Source organism: Podarcis filfolensis, assembly GCF_964270895.1.
Source record: "Podarcis filfolensis genome assembly, chromosome: Z".
Taxonomy (NCBI): Eukaryota; Metazoa; Chordata; class Lepidosauria; order Squamata; family Lacertidae; genus Podarcis; species Podarcis filfolensis.
Genome location: NC_139617.1, coordinates 48,786,360 through 48,804,526, shown reverse-complemented (window position 1 = coordinate 48,804,526; position 18,167 = coordinate 48,786,360). Strand labels below are relative to the sequence as shown.

Here is an 18,167-nt window from a genome sequence, read left to right as displayed (position 1 = left end):
TCAACAGGGCACCTTCCAGATATTGCTGGACAACTAAATCCCATCATCCCTAATCATCGGCCATGTTGGCTTGAGCTGATGGGAATTGGGTTCCATCAACCTAGTCTGGAGGGCTCTTGGTTTGTCACTTGGAAGATGGAGCAAGCTTGTTTTCTGCTGCTCCAGAGGGTAGGACCTGAACCAATGGATCCAAATGGCAAGAAAGGAGATTCTGATTAAACATTAGGAAGAACTTTCTGAGGATAAGGGCCTTTCAACAGTGGAATGGACTTCCCAGGAAGGTGGTGGAGTCTCCTTCCTTGGGGGGTTTTAAACAGAGATTGGATGGTCATCTGTCATGGATGCTTTAGCTGAGACCCCTGCATTGCAGGGGGTTGGACTAGATGACCCTGTGGTCTCTTAGAATTCTGTGATTCTGGGATCTTCCTCCGCCCTCTGTGCATTAATCTTTCTGGCAGTAAAGAGATTTCCCCGATCTCTTTAGCTGCTGCATGTTCTATCCAGCTTCCTCCCTAGCTTGAACCTCCTTTAGAAACTTGCATCTGTGTCCACTCATTTTTCTGTATGATATCTAGAATTTCATCTCAAAATGGGAAAACTGAACATTAGAGAATCTAGTGCTCAACACTAGAGCTGCAGGCTGCAACCACAACTGAAGGCCTTGTTCTCTTTCAGCCTCAGACACTGCCCCTCCTCCCTACACTAATGTGGGGGAAATCCTATAGCCCAAGCCATGAGGCCACACACAGGTCCATCTAACTCAATAGTGTTTTCTCTGACTGGCAGCAGCAGTTGACCCAAGTCTTTCTGGGCCTTCGACCTGAGATACTTTTTTAGAATTGAAAATGCCAGGGAGCAGGCCTCCGTTAGAGTTTGGGGGTAACAGGAAAAAGTCTACAAATACTTCTAAGCCCTTAAACTCATTATACAACTACAAGGTTGTATTGCTTTTCTGCTCTTTTGTGGCAGTCCTCCACACAGACCACATCGTGCTGTGACACCGTGTCTCTTGGACACCTGAACAAGGTACTCACTGACAGCAAGGATGTTTCACACATCTGCATAGCAGTGATGTGGCCTCCTGGATGGAGCTTGACTCAGTCCCAGCCAGCGTGGCTGTTTGTCAGCTATGGTGGGAGTGGGAAGTCCAGCTATATTGTGCAGCTTCCCCAGCCATTACAAACTCTTCCAAAAATCTGGAAATGGTTTTTTCCCAGCTGTCACAGGTCCTTGCTCCTAAATCATGAGTCCCTGCTTTTCTTTTAAAAGGAAACCTGCTTGAACAGTCTGTAGCTGTTCAGTGGCTCATTTGATCTGCCTCTCTCTGACTTTTGAGATGGGTACAGATCTACTGTTAGCAAACACAGGTTTCTGTGTGGGGCATGAGCATGAAGCAGGTAAGGTGATCCGTAGCGCCTGAGCAGGTGCCGGATGGTAACAGGAAGCGCTGGCTGCTCTGGCTGTGCTTGAGCTGGCCTTCCGAGCCCAGGGGGTCCCATTTCAGGCAGAGCGGAAGGTTGAGGGGGTCTTTCAAGAGAGAGGGCAAATGGCTTGTTACAGCAGATGGCCACCTGGAATGAGCAGTGGCCCTCATTTTGGGGAGGAGGAGGAAGGTATCAGAGCGATTTGCAACAATTGTACCTAAAACCATACATTTGAAAAGTTAAAATGAGACATCAGCTATTACTCATTATTTCGTAAAATTTATGCACTGCTTTAAAAAATACCTCAAATCAGCTTACAGAAAAGATGAAACAAGGAAATCAAGGGGAAAATTACAGTATTTTAAAACATGCATAAAGTCAAAATACCATAACGTTAAAATTCACATTAACTTTCTTAAGTATGTGGAAAGGCTTGACTTAGCAAGAATGTTTTCAGCAGGCGCCAAGAGAGGACAGTGTAAGAACAATGTATTCTTAATTGCCCGCATAAGTCAGACGGCATAGCAAAGTTTTCATAGCAAAGTGTATTCAAAAGTTGAGACAGAAGGTGCCTGTGGAATCTCTAGTGGCAGAGCGTTCCACAAGACTGGATAGGACTAGAGGCTCAGCTTCTTGTTACTCTCAGAAGGCCTCTCGCCAACATAAGGAACAACTAATGACATGCCTGCAGATGATCTGAGTGATCCAGCTGGGATATAAGGGACCTAGGCACCCTGGACCCAAGTTGTCCAGGGCTTTGTAAATTAATACAAGGGCCTTGACCCTGGCTCAGTAGCAGATGGGCAGCCAGTACAGATGCCTCAGCAAGGGTGCCACACATTGTCGGCCAGGTGACCCTACCAGCAATCTGGCCACCACACTCTGCAGTCGCTGGAGCTTCAGAACCAGGCTCAAGGGCAGCCCCACGCAGACCGCATTGCAGCAGTGCAGCCTTGACATTACCATATGCCTGGAATACAGTGGTCAGGCCATCCCTCATAGGGCTTTCTTTTCCAGCTGCCACACAATTTCATAAGCAAGAGGGCCGCCGTATGAATTTTGGCTTACAAATACATGTTTATGTCAACAGGAGAAACTTGAAACAAGGGTGTGCTAGCTCAGTGATTAATGTGGTCCACAGGCACTGCTAGCCCAGCTGTCTCCGTTGCTGCATTTCGTGTGTGTGTGTTTGTGTCTTTGCCAGTTGGCTAACCATTTCTTACTCAGAGATCAGAACCTCCTGGAAGATCTCTGGGTTACCAGCAATAGATCACCAAGGATTTCTGACTCCTTCCCCCACTCCCCCCAAGTTCTTCCGCTGAGGAATACTCAGACACCTGTTCCTTAATCCTGAGTGTGTGTTCACTGCTCCTCCTGCCCCTGAGGTCTGCGGGGTGGGATGGGGAACAGGCTTTTGAAGTCTGCCTGTCCCTGCCTTAGAAGTATGTGTGTCTGTATCTTGGGCCAGTTCAGTTTGATATGCTTGACTTTGACGTATTTTACTTCGCTCAGGTGAGAACTCAGGGTCCCATCCTCACAGCTAGTGGCAAGAATCCGGTGATGGAGCTCAATGAGAAGCGGCGAGGTCTCAAGTATGAGCTCATTTCCGAGACAGGCGGCAGCCATGACAAGCGCTTCGTGATGGAGGTGAGGAGGGGGGAAGCACATGGTGGCCTCCTGGCCTCAGTTTTGCTTTACTGCACCTTTTGATGGGGTACAAGGTCCTGGGCCAGAGAGAGAGAGAGAGTCAGTCAACAGAATTTATTTATTTACTTCATAGGAATTATGTACTGCTTGGTTGTAAAGCACTTTGAGGAGGAGATTGTTTTGTTTTTAACAATGAAATTATGAGTAAAACCGGTTAAAAACTGTGATTTCACATGTTTAAAAAAGTCAACAGCAAGCTAAAACAGAGATCAAAAGACATTCTACATGACTGTACAGGCTTGCCTAGACAAAAATGTTTTTAGCAGGTGCAAAAAAGAGAACAGTGAAGGCGCCTGTCTTGTGTCAATTGGCAGGGAGTTCCAAAGGGTAGGAGCTGAACACCTAAAATGTGTTAAATCTGCACCTTGAAATGTGTGGGTACAGCAGATATCATGCGCATCATCATATATAGGCCCCCAGAAGTATTGCTGCGTTGTGCGTAGACTTGGTAACTAGTCCTGTGTGAGGCAAATCTTGTGGCCTTTCAGATGTGATGGAATTGCAGCTCCCATCAGCAGCTCCCATATAGTGGGAGTTGGAGTACGGCAACTTCTGGAGGGCACCAGATTCTCCCCACCTTTGCTGTGATGTGTGAAAGAGTAGTGGATTGAGAGCCCCCAGTGGAGGCTGGGTGGCTCCCAGCGGAGGACGCAGAGCGGCAGGTGTAAAACCAGGCATCTTGTTTCCAGGTAGAAGTAGATGGGCAGAAGTTCCGAGGGGCTGGTCCCAACAAGAAGGTGGCCAAGGCAAGCGCAGCTTTGGCAGCTCTCGAGAAGCTCTTCTCCGGCCCCAACGCAGCTGCCAACAAAAAGAAGAAGATTCTGCCCCAGGTGAGGGTTGTCTGGGTGAGCCGCTTCCTCTTGGCCAGTGCAGCAGAAACGAGGTTGCTGACACCCAATAGCTGATTTTGGAACTTTCTAGCAGGGACGGGGGACCTTTAGCTCTCCTCTTGGAGGGAGTGCAGCTCCCACCACCCCTGCCCGCTGGCCATGCTGGCTGATAGGAGTTGGACCAAGCACCAGCTGATGGGCTGCAGGTCAGCCACCTGTTTTAAAGCCTTAATTAAAACAGTCATTGTCAGCTTGGTGCTCTCTGGTTGTTTGAGACTGCAAGTCCCATCTGCCCCAGCCAGCACAAATTGGCACTGACAGGAACTCGCAGTCCATATCTTCTGGAGGATGCCAGCTTGACTTAAATGGCTTGGGTCCAGCTTCACCCTGGGCGAGGATGTTCTGGAGGTAGCTGCTTCTCCTGGTGGGATGGTCAGATCCAGCAACCAGTTTGTGGCAGCAGAGGTTCTCAGTCTATGCTGAGAGAGCAGACCAGGGCCTTCTGTTTCAGTGAAAGCAGAGACAATGCTGTCTCCTCCTCCAGTTCTTTCAGCTTGTTTTAGGGCGATCGATGGCTCCTAGACTCTGCTCTGTCTCCACAGCAGGAGGCAGCAGTGCTTCTGAATAGCAGTTTCTGGAAACCACGGGAGGCAAGGGGACTCTTGCGCTTGGGTCTTGCTTGCTGGTCTTCCACAGGCATCTGGTTGGCCTCTGTGAGAACAGGGTGCTGGACCAGATGCTGGACTGATCCAGCAGGCTTCTATCTGGGGAACTGCAAGGCACCAGGGACCTGGCTCTTGCAGGTTCCTTTGAGGCTGCTCCCTTCACCGTGAGACCAGTCAAGAAAGCTCTGCTGGGACACACACACACACACACACACCATAAAGTCAACTAAGCAAGATAATTTATTACAGTCGGAGACCAGCTTATAAAACACACTTGGGGGTACAATCCCAGAAGGAAAACAAACATTTAAAACAATGTACAACAATAAAATTTATAAATGCAATAAGTATATAGACACTTAAAACTTTAAGATAAGCTACCACAGAGAGATAACCCAGAGTCACCCATGGAACAGAGTTTGGGGGTTTTCTTAACACACTAGTTTGGGTCAGGGGATGGTCTGCGCCTACAGATCTGTACACATAATCTGGTGACCATCCAGTTCGTCTTACGATCTTTGCCTAACAGGAAAAGGTCAAATTTTTGCTTTTCCGGGAGGTCAGGGAGCCTCACCAGCAGGGGATCAGTGGTCTTACTACGTGCCTCTTCATAAAAGGGACATCTAAAGAACAAGTGCTCTGGGCTTCCTATCTCCCCCAATGAACAGGACACCATGAGGTCCTTGGAGGGCGTCTGTCCTGCTTTCCAGCTTCATCTCAGCACTTGCCACGAGCTGAACTGGCGATTTGAGCCTTGGGTAGGCTGGCAGAGTGCCTAAATCATGGAGAGGGTGTGCAGATGAGTTGCCCCTGGCTGGGCCTGCTCCCCTGTGTGTATGTGGTTTCTAAAACCAGGCCCCGGAACAGAGCATATTTACTTTCCAATGTGGAGGAAGAGCAGAGCAGATGGAGCCAGAAGGTAATTAAGGAATAAGATGGTTATAACGTGAAAAGTGAAAAGAGTATTGGATTCAGGCTCTTCATGCAAACATACTGGAGAGGAAGAGACCATCTGAAGGAGCCAAGAACTCTAGGGATGCTTCACAGCTCCAGAGCACAACACATTTTGTCCCCAGTGCTACAAAACGAGGGGAAGATCTTTATTTTGACCCTAAGCATTGAGGGTCAGAAAAGGGCAGCCCAGGTGATCAAGGGGACAGGTGCAGCGTTTTGGACTTTAGAGTTTAGAGGAAAGGCAAATGAGAGGTGTCACAAGAATATTATTAAAAAATTATAAAAATTATTGATGGCGTGGAGAAAGTTGATAGAGAAGTTTTTCTCCCTCATAACATGTGAACTTGGGGACATCCAGTGAAGCTGAATGTTGAAAGATTCAGGACAGAGAAAAGAAAGTACTTCTTCATGCATAGTTAAACAGTGGAACTCCCTGCCACAGGAGGCAGGGATGACCACCATCTTGGATGACGCTAAAGGGGATTGGGCAGATACACGGAGGAGAGGGCTCTCATTAACCCACGGGCCATAATGGCTCTGTTCTGCTTCTGAGAACGGGATGCTGGACTAATGACCCACTTCCCTCATCCAGCAGACTTTTATTATGCTCTTGTGTTCAAGGAGCTTGGTGCTCTCTTGAATGAGGAGGCAGCACCAGATTCTGAGCACCACTGAGAAGAGCCTCTGGGTGTCCTGAATAGCCCAGGTGTCCAGCTACCTGGGATCCATCTTTCCTTGGTTGTGCCTCATCTGCATTTTTCTCTCCACGCAGACAAAAGGGATCGTAAACACAGCCATGTCTGCAGCGGTCCAGGTGGCTCGAGGAAGAGGGAGAGGGGCCCTCACACGGGGCGCATTTGTTGGGGCAACAGCTGCCACTGGCTACCTAGCACCAGGTATGACCAAGCCAGGCCTGTCCCCCAGTTGTGGCAATGGAGAGCCAAGCCCAGCTGCAGAGGTCCACCCCACATCTCGGGAGCACTGGGTCAAGCTTTGCATGGGGCAGGAATGGGGACTCGTCCCCCACCCTCCAGGAGTTGCTGCACTCCAGATCCCAGCAGCCAGAATGTCCCAACAGGTCAAGGGTGATGGGAGGTGGAGGCCAGCAAGATTGTAGAATGTCGCAGGTACCCCAACCCTGGCTGAGAGGATGAGAGGATTCTGAGCAGCCCCAGTGTGGTATTGTTGTTAAGGTGTCTTGACTAGGACTTGGGAGAGAACAGGGTCGATTCCCTCAGAAGCTCGCTGAGTGTGACATTGGGCCAGTCAGTGCCTTCTCTCAGCCTGACCTCCCTCCCCCAAGGTCACCTTGAGCTCCCTGGAGAAAAAGGTGGGATGTAAATTCAATAGATATATAATAAATAAATAGAAAGGCTTCCATCCCATTTTGGTTTTTAAGCTCACCAGCACCCAGCAGGTAACACTGGCCTGTGCTTTAAGCATGTTTCTCTGCTCTTAATGAAAGTGCCACCTACTCCCATATCTCTCCCCCCCCCCCCCCCGCAAATGTGCCATGGCACTCTGTGGTGGCTAGGCAGAGCTGCAGCCAGCAGTCTACTTTGGAATAACAAAATAGGCATCTGTTTTGGATTAAATTGATGCTTCCATCTTCATTGAATGCAAACCTTTGGAGACTTCCTACATTTTTGAAGATCTCTCCACCCTCCGCCAAAAAACCAAGCAAACCTGGGGATTATGAGCAGTGCTTTTTTTCCAAGGGGTAATCAAGGGTACACAGTACAGCATCTCTTTTTTTTTTTGTTAAAAAGGGGTGGCACTTACTGTAACAATTTCATGGTGAGGACCAGTACCTATTTTTCTAGAGAAAAAGCACTGATTATGAGTCTGCACGTTTGCATTTTTGTCAAGGCGTTTGTTTAAAAACAGAAGGGTTTCCCACCCAGATTCTCTGCCATAAGTTTTTGGAATTGTTTTAGCTGCCTTGGGGCTCAGTTTAAGGTAGGGTGTCAATAGTCTAAACTGCCCCACTCAACTTCCGGGCAGGGGATGCTTTTCCTTTACTCGAGTTTCCTTGAGTGTGTAAATGCCCGAAGGCTTCTTCCGAGGTCCCCTTCAAGTATCTGCTTCTTCTCAACACTCGGCCATGACAAATCAGTTTTGCCCCCTCCGTGTGTTTCTGTTGCAGGCTATGGGGCACCCTATGGATACAGCACAGCTACTGCCGCACCAGCTTACGGTATGTACAGCCTCTTCCTTACGTGACCCCACAGGCCATGTTGTATGTATGTACAGTATTTATTATCTCATGGGGCGTGAGCCAAAGGCTTCTGGGAGCGGCCTGGGAGGAATCATTGACTCCCCAGCGACGTTGATAAACCGCAGCACCTCATTTTGTCTCTCTGGAAGGCTGTTGGCCCCTGCCGTGGCTCTTGTTCTGGTTGGAGTAGCTTTCTCCTTCCTCCTCCTGCTTCTGCCTGACTGTGGAAGGGTTGCTTGTTCTAACTGCCTGTTCCCCTTTCATACCAGAACTTGAACCTCTCTTTCCCCTGCCTGAGTAGCTCTCCTACCTTCTTACAGCCATCTCGTACTCCATTCAAAGGAACCCGAAGGGCCAATGCTCGATTGACTTGAACCGCCCAACTCTCCCCCAAAATGGCTGGCTTATTGGTAGCTGTACAGCTTTCTTGGGTCCTCTTTGCAATCTGCAGCGAACCAGCTCTTTGTCACTGCTCTATTTTTGGGGACACACAGACACAGTGTTGAAGCCACACAGTCCTGGGTCCCTTTCATGTTAACAGAGTCATAGTTGTTGTGGTGGTTAAGTTCACACACCTGAGGCTGCGCACCCCTTCTTCTCCTCAACTGGGCTTGGCGAGAGGCAGCGGTCCACAGCGGCCGATCTCATAATGAGCAACATTAGCTGCAGTGGCTATTAATTGAGCAGGTTATTGTGTGAACTCTTCCTCCTGCAGGATTTTGTGAGCAAGTCCAATTGGCTCTGCTTACTCTCCTGCCCACAAACAAACAAAAAACTAGGCAGTGCCACTTGGTGTGCTGAGCAAAAGAACCTCAACACTCCTTCCTCTGAAAGTGTGTAGTTCTCCCCCCGCCCCAATGCTGCCCCCCACCCAACAACAACAACCTTGTCTTGTTTAATTGGGGAAAAAACCCCTGGCTCTTTGGATTACTTTGAATGTAGTTTTATGCAGCAATGAGAGCAAAACCCATTGGAGTCAGCGATACGGTCCGGATCCTGTGGAATCCCAACTGCCCCCCTTCCCTGAATCATTTGCTGTGACACATTTCTCCACTGAAGGAGTCAGAAGCCTTTGTTGTTTTGAGGATACATGCTTCCCAGAGAGCATGGCTGTTTGCCTGCACCGTTTCCTGCAACTCAGGTTCCTGCAGGTCTGAACACTGCATTCTTAAGACTGCTTTTGGCAAAGTGGAGGGGAGCAGCCAGTTAGGGGTTTTGGAAACTCAAGTCACAGCCAGCTCTTCCAAGCATTCCTTGTGCATTTAAAAGCAGCCAGAACAAGAGGAGTTTGAGGGAATGTGCAAGCCCTGCTCTCTTCCAATATATGGAGAGCAATACATTAGATGGAGCAGTCTTGGTCTCTGTTGCACCAGAGGGCAAAACCAAAACGGGTGGAAATGGAAGCCATTCTTCAGTTCAGCATTAGGGGGGAATCCTAACCATCTAATCTAGCTATCTGTCAGGGATTCTTTAGCTGTGATTCCTGCTTTGGGCTAGAAGACCCGTTGGGGGGTTCCCTCCCAACTCGGCAGTTCTGTAGTTCTATATTCCTAGCGGCAAGAGCTGTTCCAGAGCACAAAAGGGGCAGCCACAGAGAAAGCCTTTCCCCACATCCATAGCCCAGAGGTTGGGTGAGAGGCAAAGGAGAGCTTCTGCAGCTGATTTTAATGTCTTGATCTTTTAGGGCTTTTTAGTCCCTTCCCTTAAGACACTGGGCTCTCACCTCAGAGTGGAGAGGTTGGAGCTGCCTTAGTGGAGTTTTGGAGAAAAGGCTGAGAGCGCTACAGTGTTCGTGCCTCTTTCTCTCATCATAGCTCTGGAAAGTTGGGCAGGAATTCAGGAGGGGGGGGCGGCTGAGGTAATTGGCCACCTAAAATTGTGTCGTTCTCTGCCCCTTTCCCTCTCCCTCCCACCTTACACGGCCCATCGCTGACTCCCAGCATCTTGCGTGGAGAAATGCTGCCCTCATTCTCTGCATAAAGGATCCTCACCACTCTTTTTTGGAAATGTCTGACTGCTTGGTTGTGGTGCTGAGTCTGGGGACAGAAGCGCTGCTCCTGGCTGTAAGGTTCCCACCCACCCACCCACCTTCCCCCATTTTTTCTTCTCTTTCTCTCTCTCTCTCTCTCTCTGCCTCTGTGAAGCTGTTTGCATGTTGGGAAAGTTTCCCTGATCATCTCGATCTTCTTGGAATAACTGCTGTTGCTGCTTTCTGATTTCTGAAAGAAACATGTAGGTGAAAAGACCCAGGGCCCTTCAAACAGGAAACACTTGTTGTTTTACTCTTTTTTCCCTCCCCCAACAAAACAAAACAAGCATCTGCAACAGACTCTTAGTGAGGCCACAAGAATGTTAAATTAGGCAGAGAGAGACCTGGTTGTATTTTTCCAGCCCCTTTCCCCCGCCTAAGAGGACAAACTCCCACAAATTATTTGTCTGAGCTGCATTTCTCCTGTCTGCTTTGAGGCCTTTTGCAGAGGGAGGGGTGCGAATTCCCCAGTGGGGCAGCTTTCGGATGCGCTTCCCTTCCACACACGTAGCAGGGTGTTGATGCTGTATTTGCCACCATAGCAGGCTTGTGAAACAAACTCCAGCCAAAGTTCTAGCTGAATCTCTCCTTTAAAAAAACAACAACAAAACTAGTTGCAGGCCCCTAATGAACCATGTCCTGTTCCTTGTCTGCTCTGGTCTGCTTTGGGAGGGAGTTGGCTTCAGGGGAGGGTGACCTTGTCCCCCTGAGCATACTGGCTGCTTTGACCGTGGAGGCCAAATTAGGAAGCTTCCTCTTGTCTCAATTAAACAAGCAAACAGACAACTTGCCGTTTTCCAATGGTTAGACTTACCTGGAGTCCTCTTGGTTTCTTCTCTTTTTAGGTTTGCCCAAGAGAATGCTTCTGTTGCCAGTTATGAAACTTCCCACCTACCCAATGCCCCATTATTCCTTCTTTTAGCAAATGGCAGAAACCAGTCCCCTCTGGCTGACTGACCACTGCAGTACAGTACAGAATGCTAGAAGTAAAAGTGATACAGGCAGATTGACAGGACGTCCTGCCTGCTTTTAATCCTGGTTTTCTTTGAACGCATACTTGAGCAAAAACCATTTGTAAAGAAGCATCTTTTCCTACTTTTTTATTTTAAGAAAATGCAAATTTAGTTCTCTAAAAACTTGAAGCAAGCAAACAATGGTCTGTGAAATGGTTACCTCATTTTTTTTCCAAAATAACTTATACTAGCCTTCTGTTATAGGGAATAAACTTAGATGCTTAAAATCATTGTTTTTAAGTGAAGTACCCAAATTATGTAAAACTTTAAAAAAAAACTTGTGAAGGATGTATAGAGTATAAGACGCTGATCACAAAAGAATAATAAAACCAGTTCTTGTTGTAATGGAGAGTTTTCGCCTGTTTTCTAACACAGGGCCATGGCCTCCGTGTGCCTGTCACGTTTAGGCCTTTGGATATGTGGTGTAGCTGCTTCTCTAAAAAACATACTCTCTGCACTAAAAATAAAATAGAAGAAGAAGACCCACCCCCTGAAAAGCCTGTTTAGCTTTGTAAATACCAAGTCATGTAATCCAGTAGAATATGGGCTCAATTACTGCTTCAAAGAGAAAGCTTTGAATGAATTCCATGTGAAGGTTTCGTGAGGTCCTTCCTAGGATATGCCACCCCAGGTCTTGGAAGGACTTCATATCTCTTTAGCACTTACAGCGATAATGCGGGCTATGTCTACGTGCGGCAGATTGCTCATACTCTGGCGCAATCTGCTGTTAATTTAGGGGGGTTACCTGGACACTTCAGATCCAGAATATGCTCTCTTCCTGTGTTAGGATTCATTTTGCTACTTGGGGAACCAGAGATGGTGGCTATAGAGAAGTTTCGAATGTCCTCTTCCCCTGCCCCTCAAATTTCAAATGAGTTAGGCATATCAGATAATCCAAATTGAGAAAGTTCTCAGACCATAAATGAGAGCGTTGGAATGTAATCAAAGTCCAATAGTTAGATCTACTGGGAGTTAAATGCTCCAATAGTTAGATCCTTTAATTCCAAAGTCTGCTCCCTCAATCACCCCCCCACCTTTAAAAAAAAGAAACCAACCTCAAATAAATGAGCCCAACTCACGGATGTTCTTGTGGCCTCCTTCGCTCAGTCTGGGATCTTGTAGCTCATTGGTACGAATTTTTTTGCCCCCTTTTTCAGAGCTAAAACCAAGGCCTATCCTTTTCCCAACCCTCCCACCCACAACCTTGTACAATTCTAAGAATCTGAAGCAGCAACACGGTCCCCATGAAAACTTGCTACCTTAATTGTCCTGGTCTCGTCCAGTGCTGCTGTGGAAAGTTAGCCGTTTCAGCCATAGGCCAGTATCTGCCCTTTTCTTTTAACATTCGAGCATTGAAAGCAAAAGCGGCGATTTGCTGGGTCATGTGCCATGGGTTTGCCTGTGCACATACCTGCTTCGCTTTGAGATCCAGGAGACTGTTCTCGAGAAAGACTTATGTGTGGATATGTGGGGGCTCTTCACTCTTTTGCACTAGGGGACTTAGCTAAGCGAACTGCTATTAAGGCATCACCCCCACAAAAAACGTAAGTGTTCCTCTTGCTGTCTTCTTTTCAAACGTCACCCATTTGTGGCTCACCTTTTTTATGATGGTTTTGTGCTGCCCAGAGGAGGCCTTTATATACTCTGCTCTCCTCCAGGTGTACTTGGACAGGGGCAAGGTGGGTCTTGGTCAATGTGTGGTGGGGTGTGTGTGTGTGGAAAGGAGGTTGAGTTGGGGGGTCTCTAAACCTCCATGGAGGAAGAGCTCTATCCCTAAGATGCCTTCTTCAGAGGCAGAGTATATAAACAAGCAGCTTTCTTCGGGGTTAACCACAGTTGTGGTTTTGGGAAAAGGTGGCGGTGGAAAGTGAGCACCTAAGTATTTGTGCTTCTTTGGAATGTGATTTCTCCGTCCTCCACAGCTGTTTCCACTTTGTCCTCTGGCTTTTTGGTTCAGTGGCGGTGGTGCTTTAAAGGCTGTATTGGATGGGCAGCATCAAGTCTGCTGTTCGTCTTCCCTTGCACCTGTGTACAGGGATTGCTATTTTTAATGCGGGGAGGGGGGAGGTTGGGAAGGGGACTGAGGCTTGGGCTGCCTTCAGATCGAGAACAGTATTGATAAAACCATTGACTGTCTTGCTGGCCTATGGATGAAAGGAAGACCATCACTGAGCTTGGAAAAGCATGGCAGATAAGACTTACCAAACAAAGAGATTTGTTTCCGTGCAAATTGGCAGCTTGATAAATTTCGAGGGTTGGGGGTGTTTTTTGGTGTGTGTTTTTGTTTTGGTTAATGCCGTGAAATTCTCCCAACCCCCACACTAAAAACCTTTCAAGCACAAATCTTGCTGACTTTATTGAGGATTCGCTTTCCAGAGAGATCCTCTCCCTGGTCAGTTGTGACAGCTCTCTGTGAGTGCTATGCTCTTTTCCAACTTGATGGCAAAATCATTTCCAATAATTGATATGAAGTCATTTCCCCTGCCCTCTCCTCTCCATTTATTTTTTTGTCATGTCGGGAGTTACTAACCACGTCTGTAAACCTGCCCTTTTGCTGCGTATTTTACATTTCTCTGCTTTACTTGAAAATCCTAATAAGCTATCGGTTCCTTATTTTTTATATGCCGACAAATATATGAAAGGGGGGGGGAGCAGGTAACTGTTAACTTTTTTTTTTGAGGTTGCTAATATAGGATGGTTCCATATATATTTTTATTTACCTAAAAAAAAAACCACCCGCCTACCCCAAAAAGGTATCAAAAAATGTGCCCATTTTGCAATGAAAATCCCACTTACAGCTTGAAAGAGCAGAGAAATTTAAGCGGCGCTCGCTACTTTTCCCTTTTCTTTAATTAACCTGCGATTTCTCTTCCCCTTGCTTCTCTGCTCTTCTCTCTGCTGTAGGTGGCTTTTTCATTGACGGCCCTTATTGCCAACCTCTCGACATGGCTCCCTTTATCATTCACTTGGGCCCTCAAGATTTCTTCTCTGACTTCTAGAGCAAACAGGTTATGCGGTTCGGAAAAAGGTGCTTTTCCCCCCTCCAACAAACGGTTTTTAAAAGCAAGACTTGGAAGGAGGAGGGGAGCTGGGGGCAGCCTTCAGCAATCAGATTTGGGACTCTCTAGTTTTCTCTTTCAGGGAAAAGAAAAGGAAAAAGCACGTTTGTATTTTTTTTAATTCTCGACTTTCCTGAACTCCCAAAAAGCAATACAACCCACCCCGGCTCTTAAAACCACAGCAATAGATGTACAAAAAGAATGTCATTTGGCTACTTCTGCATTTCACCAAGAAAGGAACCAGCCTGTCGAAAAGAGGGTTGGGGTTTTTTTTTGCATTCTTAGCTTCTCGGGTCAATTGTTGGCACTCCAGTTTGGGCTTTTGAGTCTGAGCAATGGGAGGGAACACTTTTTCTCTCTCCACTCCCCCCCCACCTGCCCGCCCCCTGGATTGCAGCAATGGGGTGGGAAGTTTCCTGGTTTATAGATGGGGGTTTGGGGGGGGGGAATTAAGAAAGCTTCACTCCTAATGCACAACTTTGTGAAACTTATATGCTCTTTCACCTGCAAATAAATGTGCCCCCACTACTGCTGCTGCTGCCCCCCTATCCATTAGCATTTGCCCTAGAAACCCCATGGCCTGAAGGGTGCCATTGAAGGGTGCTGGGTCCATGGGGAACAAGCAAATTCCTTAGGGGGGAATCCAAACCAATTGCTAGCAAGAGAGTGCAGAACCTTTGGCTTCAGATTATAGCTCAGCGGTGGATCTTCTGTGTGGCTTTGGTTAAGAGCCAGCCCTTTCCTATAAAATGGGAGCAATAAGCCTACCTTGCAACACCTCCCCCCCTTGCAAGGACAGGTGTATCACTTATATTATCAATGCAGCCAATCCTCAAGTCCTGTTGGAATGTTTTGGGGGGTCGGGGGCAAGAGCAGCCCTCTTATTCCAGCAGAGCTTGTGAGGGATGAGCCCTGCAGGCTGTGTCCTGGGGGGGGGTATATCTACATAGCAAGTGAATTCTTGCTATACCTGCTTCTCAGGAGGTTTAACAGAAATCACACTTCCAGCCATTCTGGACTTCTGTTTATAAAGTTAGGCTTGAACTGTGGCCGAAAGAGGAATAGCACTTCTATTTATTGGGCTAGAGAATGTTTCTGTTACTTCCTTTTCAACCATGCTGCTGTTTCACTGCACCTTACTGTTCATAGGCTTTTCTCTGTAGTTTTTCCACTTGTGAAATGGAATGTAAATATCCAGGGAGGATTTTCTTTTCTTTTTTTACATATTTATTTCTTTGGTTAAATACCAATTTAAGTTGTGTTTTAGTGTCCTGCTCAAGGAATTGACCGTAAGGAAAATATTGTTTGCTTAGAGGAAGCTTGCTTCCACTGCTTAGTGGAGGAGTGTCTGCTTTGCATGCAGAAGGTCCCAGCTGAATCCCCATGGCATCTCCACATGGGCCTGGGAACCCTGGAGAGCCACTGTCAATCAGCGTAGGAGCTGGGTGGACCCCAATAGGGTGACCTGGTTCCTAACACACTTCTGAGCAGGTGGTTCAATTACTGTTGTCCTCACTGAAAAATCCTCAATTTAGAGCTCTCTCTCTTGTGTTCCATCTGAATGACCTAAAAGCAGCGCAGCTGGACCAGAGAGTAGCCTGGTTTGTGTCTGGGTGGGGAATCTGTGGCTGGGGGCTGATGACAGCTGGAGTCCCCAGTTTCCCCAACACTCTCTTAGTCCAGAGCCCACCCTGCTGGTGGCAAACCCTGGTCCCCGGCACCCAGTAATTTAGCAGCGGGTGACCTCTAGACGGTTCTGTTTTGGGCATCTGCAGTTATAATGATGAAAAAGCCTTACCTTCACTCTGTGAGTCTGCCTAATTCCCCCCTTTTAAAGCAGCCTGTGCTGAAGCTGCCAAACTTTTTCTGGCACTGAATCCCCACCCATTTTAGACGCTGCAGTCCTTGAGGTGGGGGGGGGCTGGTGCTTCCACAGGCCATAACCCACACCCCCTTTTCTGGGCTTGTGCTGAAACCACCACCCTCACTGCTGGCTTCTGAAGAACAGAAGAGGATGTCCCATAATAACTGTCATGAATAAGAAATGAATGTTTTCTTATCAATAATTAAATCTGATCACTTAACTGATGCTCTGATGTTTTTATTATTACTATTTAAAAAGAAACATTAGTCAGCAGAGAACATGTTTATAAATAGAGTGGATTAATTCCTGTGTGGGGGTGAAAGGGTGGCGTGGAGAATGAGTGTTTAACTCATAGGTTAATAAGGTTGTTGCTGGATGGGAACCTTTAATAAACTGTCCAAATGTCGCAGGAGGTTCTGAAGCTGCTCTTGGGTTCAATTTTTAAAATGTTGCATACTGTGTCAACAGAACCTAGAAAAGTGAAGTGGGAAGAAGACCCTGTGCTATAAGGAGAATTACCTCTTTATCTCTGCAACTTTGAATTTCTGGAACTGTCTCTTCACATCTAATGCCACTGAGCTCCCCCATAAGATAGGGAGAGGAAAACCCCCAAACCAGCCTGGCAAGGCTGAAGGCTGCCCACCTCAGCCTTAGAGAGACACAGCTGTTGCTCCCCCCCATTTGCTTATGGGGAGTCAGCTGTGGGGTGTAGGTCTCCCTTCGCACAGGCTTCCAATGCCACACCCCCAACACAAATACTCCTTTGTCCCTAGTGCCCAACACCAGTTACTTAGCAAAATCTACCTCTACAGCCTTCATACAAGATTCATGCTACAAGCATGTGGGTCATGCAGTGATGTGTCATGTTCTACCCCTCCCCCATCCCAGGAAGTCTACCTTCTGCACCTCAATCCATGTTCTCCAGCTACAACATTCATAATTCAAGGCAGCACCACGGGAAAGGGACTGCAACAGCTCCTACTTGAGGTAGGAACAGGTTTGGCTGGGGAAGAGACCTTCCAGAGGTGAGATGCAAGCCATGTGCAGAGATGCTCTGTAGATGCTGCACCAGAGTCTATTCTCTGTTGCTCCAGAGGGAATGGGACCCAACTTCAAACTGCAAGGGAAAAACAGACTTTAGACTAAATGTTTGGCACTGGAACAGACTGTGCCTCAGAAGGCTGCTCTCCGTAGCTGGAGATTTTCAAGCAAGGGTTGAACAACTGCCTGTCCAGGACATGGTAACAGTGGGGGCTGGACTAGATAACCATCTGATACCCCTCCCAACACTGATTCTAATTCATTCCTGCAGCTTGAAGAGATGCAGTCTAGGCTGGAACATTCTGTTGTGGACAAGTTACAAAACAAACACAAACACAAACCCCAACAGCAGCAGCAAAAATAAATAAATCCATATTGCTATCACAAGGAGCTATAACCAGTGGTGAGTTTGGCAAGTGAACTTGGTGTGTGTGATAGGAAGCACAACACAAACCTCCTAAAGGCCAGGAGTTCAAAAACTGCAGCAATGCTTCTTTGGTGTTTAGGGGAGCTTCTGACCACACACAGCTTGGCTGCCTTCCTGGCGTTGCTCTGCCCTGCCACTTTGAGAGCAAACGAGCCCCCATGCTGTCAGCAGCCATGCTGTAACCTTGGCCGGCCAGCTTCTGCTTGTAAGTCAGCCCAGGCTGGGAAACCATTAAGTTATTCATTTCCTCCAGTGACTTCTGTGTCTGTTCTTTTTTTCTTTTATAAAAAAAGCCTGCTTCTCATTCTCTCCTTCAAGCATCTGTGTCCCTACTTTAAAAAAACTCAATTTGAAACTATTATCACTATGCAAGAGCAATAAGGCACACAACCCTATTGGTGGCAGAGGCCGTCCTTGCTTTATTGGGCGATGCAGGGCAGGCAAGCAGCACACGCCCTTCTCTAGCAGGCCAGAGCCCCCTTACAATTGAAAGAAGCAGTGGAGTCTGCCTGCCCTTGTTCTGTTGTTGTATAAAAGCAGGGACTGGCAGCTGGTCAACCCTACTTTGCTTTTTCTAGAAAAAGCAGACCCCCATCTGGAGTCCTGTGTCCAGTTCTGGGCACCACAAATTAGGAAGGATACCGATAAGCTGGAACAGGTGCAGAGGAAGGCAACCAAGATGATCAAGGGTCAGTTGAGAGAGTTGGGTATGTTCAGCCTGGAGAAGAGACTGAGAAGTGATATGAGAGCCTCCTTTGAATATCTGAAGGGCTGAAGGATTCTACTCCAGAGGGTATGACCCAAACCAATGGATTTAAATGGCAAGAAAGGGCATTCCTACTAAACATTAGGAAGAACTCCCTGAGGTTAAGCACTGTTCAACAGAGAAAATGATGCCCCTAGATGGTGGTGGGCTCTCTTTCTGGGAGGCGTTTA

At 47.5% G+C, this 18,167-nt stretch overlaps 1 protein-coding gene across 18 annotated transcripts in view; it reads left to right on the top strand.

Moving 5' to 3' along the window:
• The window catches only part of STRBP (spermatid perinuclear RNA binding protein), a 139,537-nt gene that overhangs the window by 103,573 nt on the left and 17,797 nt on the right, over positions 1 to 18,167 (top strand). For 7 of the 18 annotated variants that reach the window (XM_083597289.1, XM_083597290.1, XM_083597302.1 and 4 more), the window contains 5 exons: positions 2,937 to 3,071; positions 3,821 to 3,961; positions 6,353 to 6,476; positions 7,727 to 7,777; positions 13,745 to 15,983. In XM_083597289.1, the coding sequence (XP_083453415.1) occupies positions 2,937 to 3,071; positions 3,821 to 3,961; positions 6,353 to 6,476; positions 7,727 to 7,777; positions 13,745 to 13,839 (546 nt within the window). In that variant the 3' untranslated portion in view covers positions 13,840 to 15,983. Of the gene's footprint in view, positions 1 to 2,936; positions 3,072 to 3,820; positions 3,962 to 6,352; positions 6,477 to 7,726; positions 9,103 to 9,171; positions 11,186 to 13,744; positions 15,984 to 18,167 lie in introns of those variants that run through there. The other 11 variants (XM_083597293.1, XM_083597294.1, XM_083597292.1 and 8 more) reach the window with 3 other exon arrangements.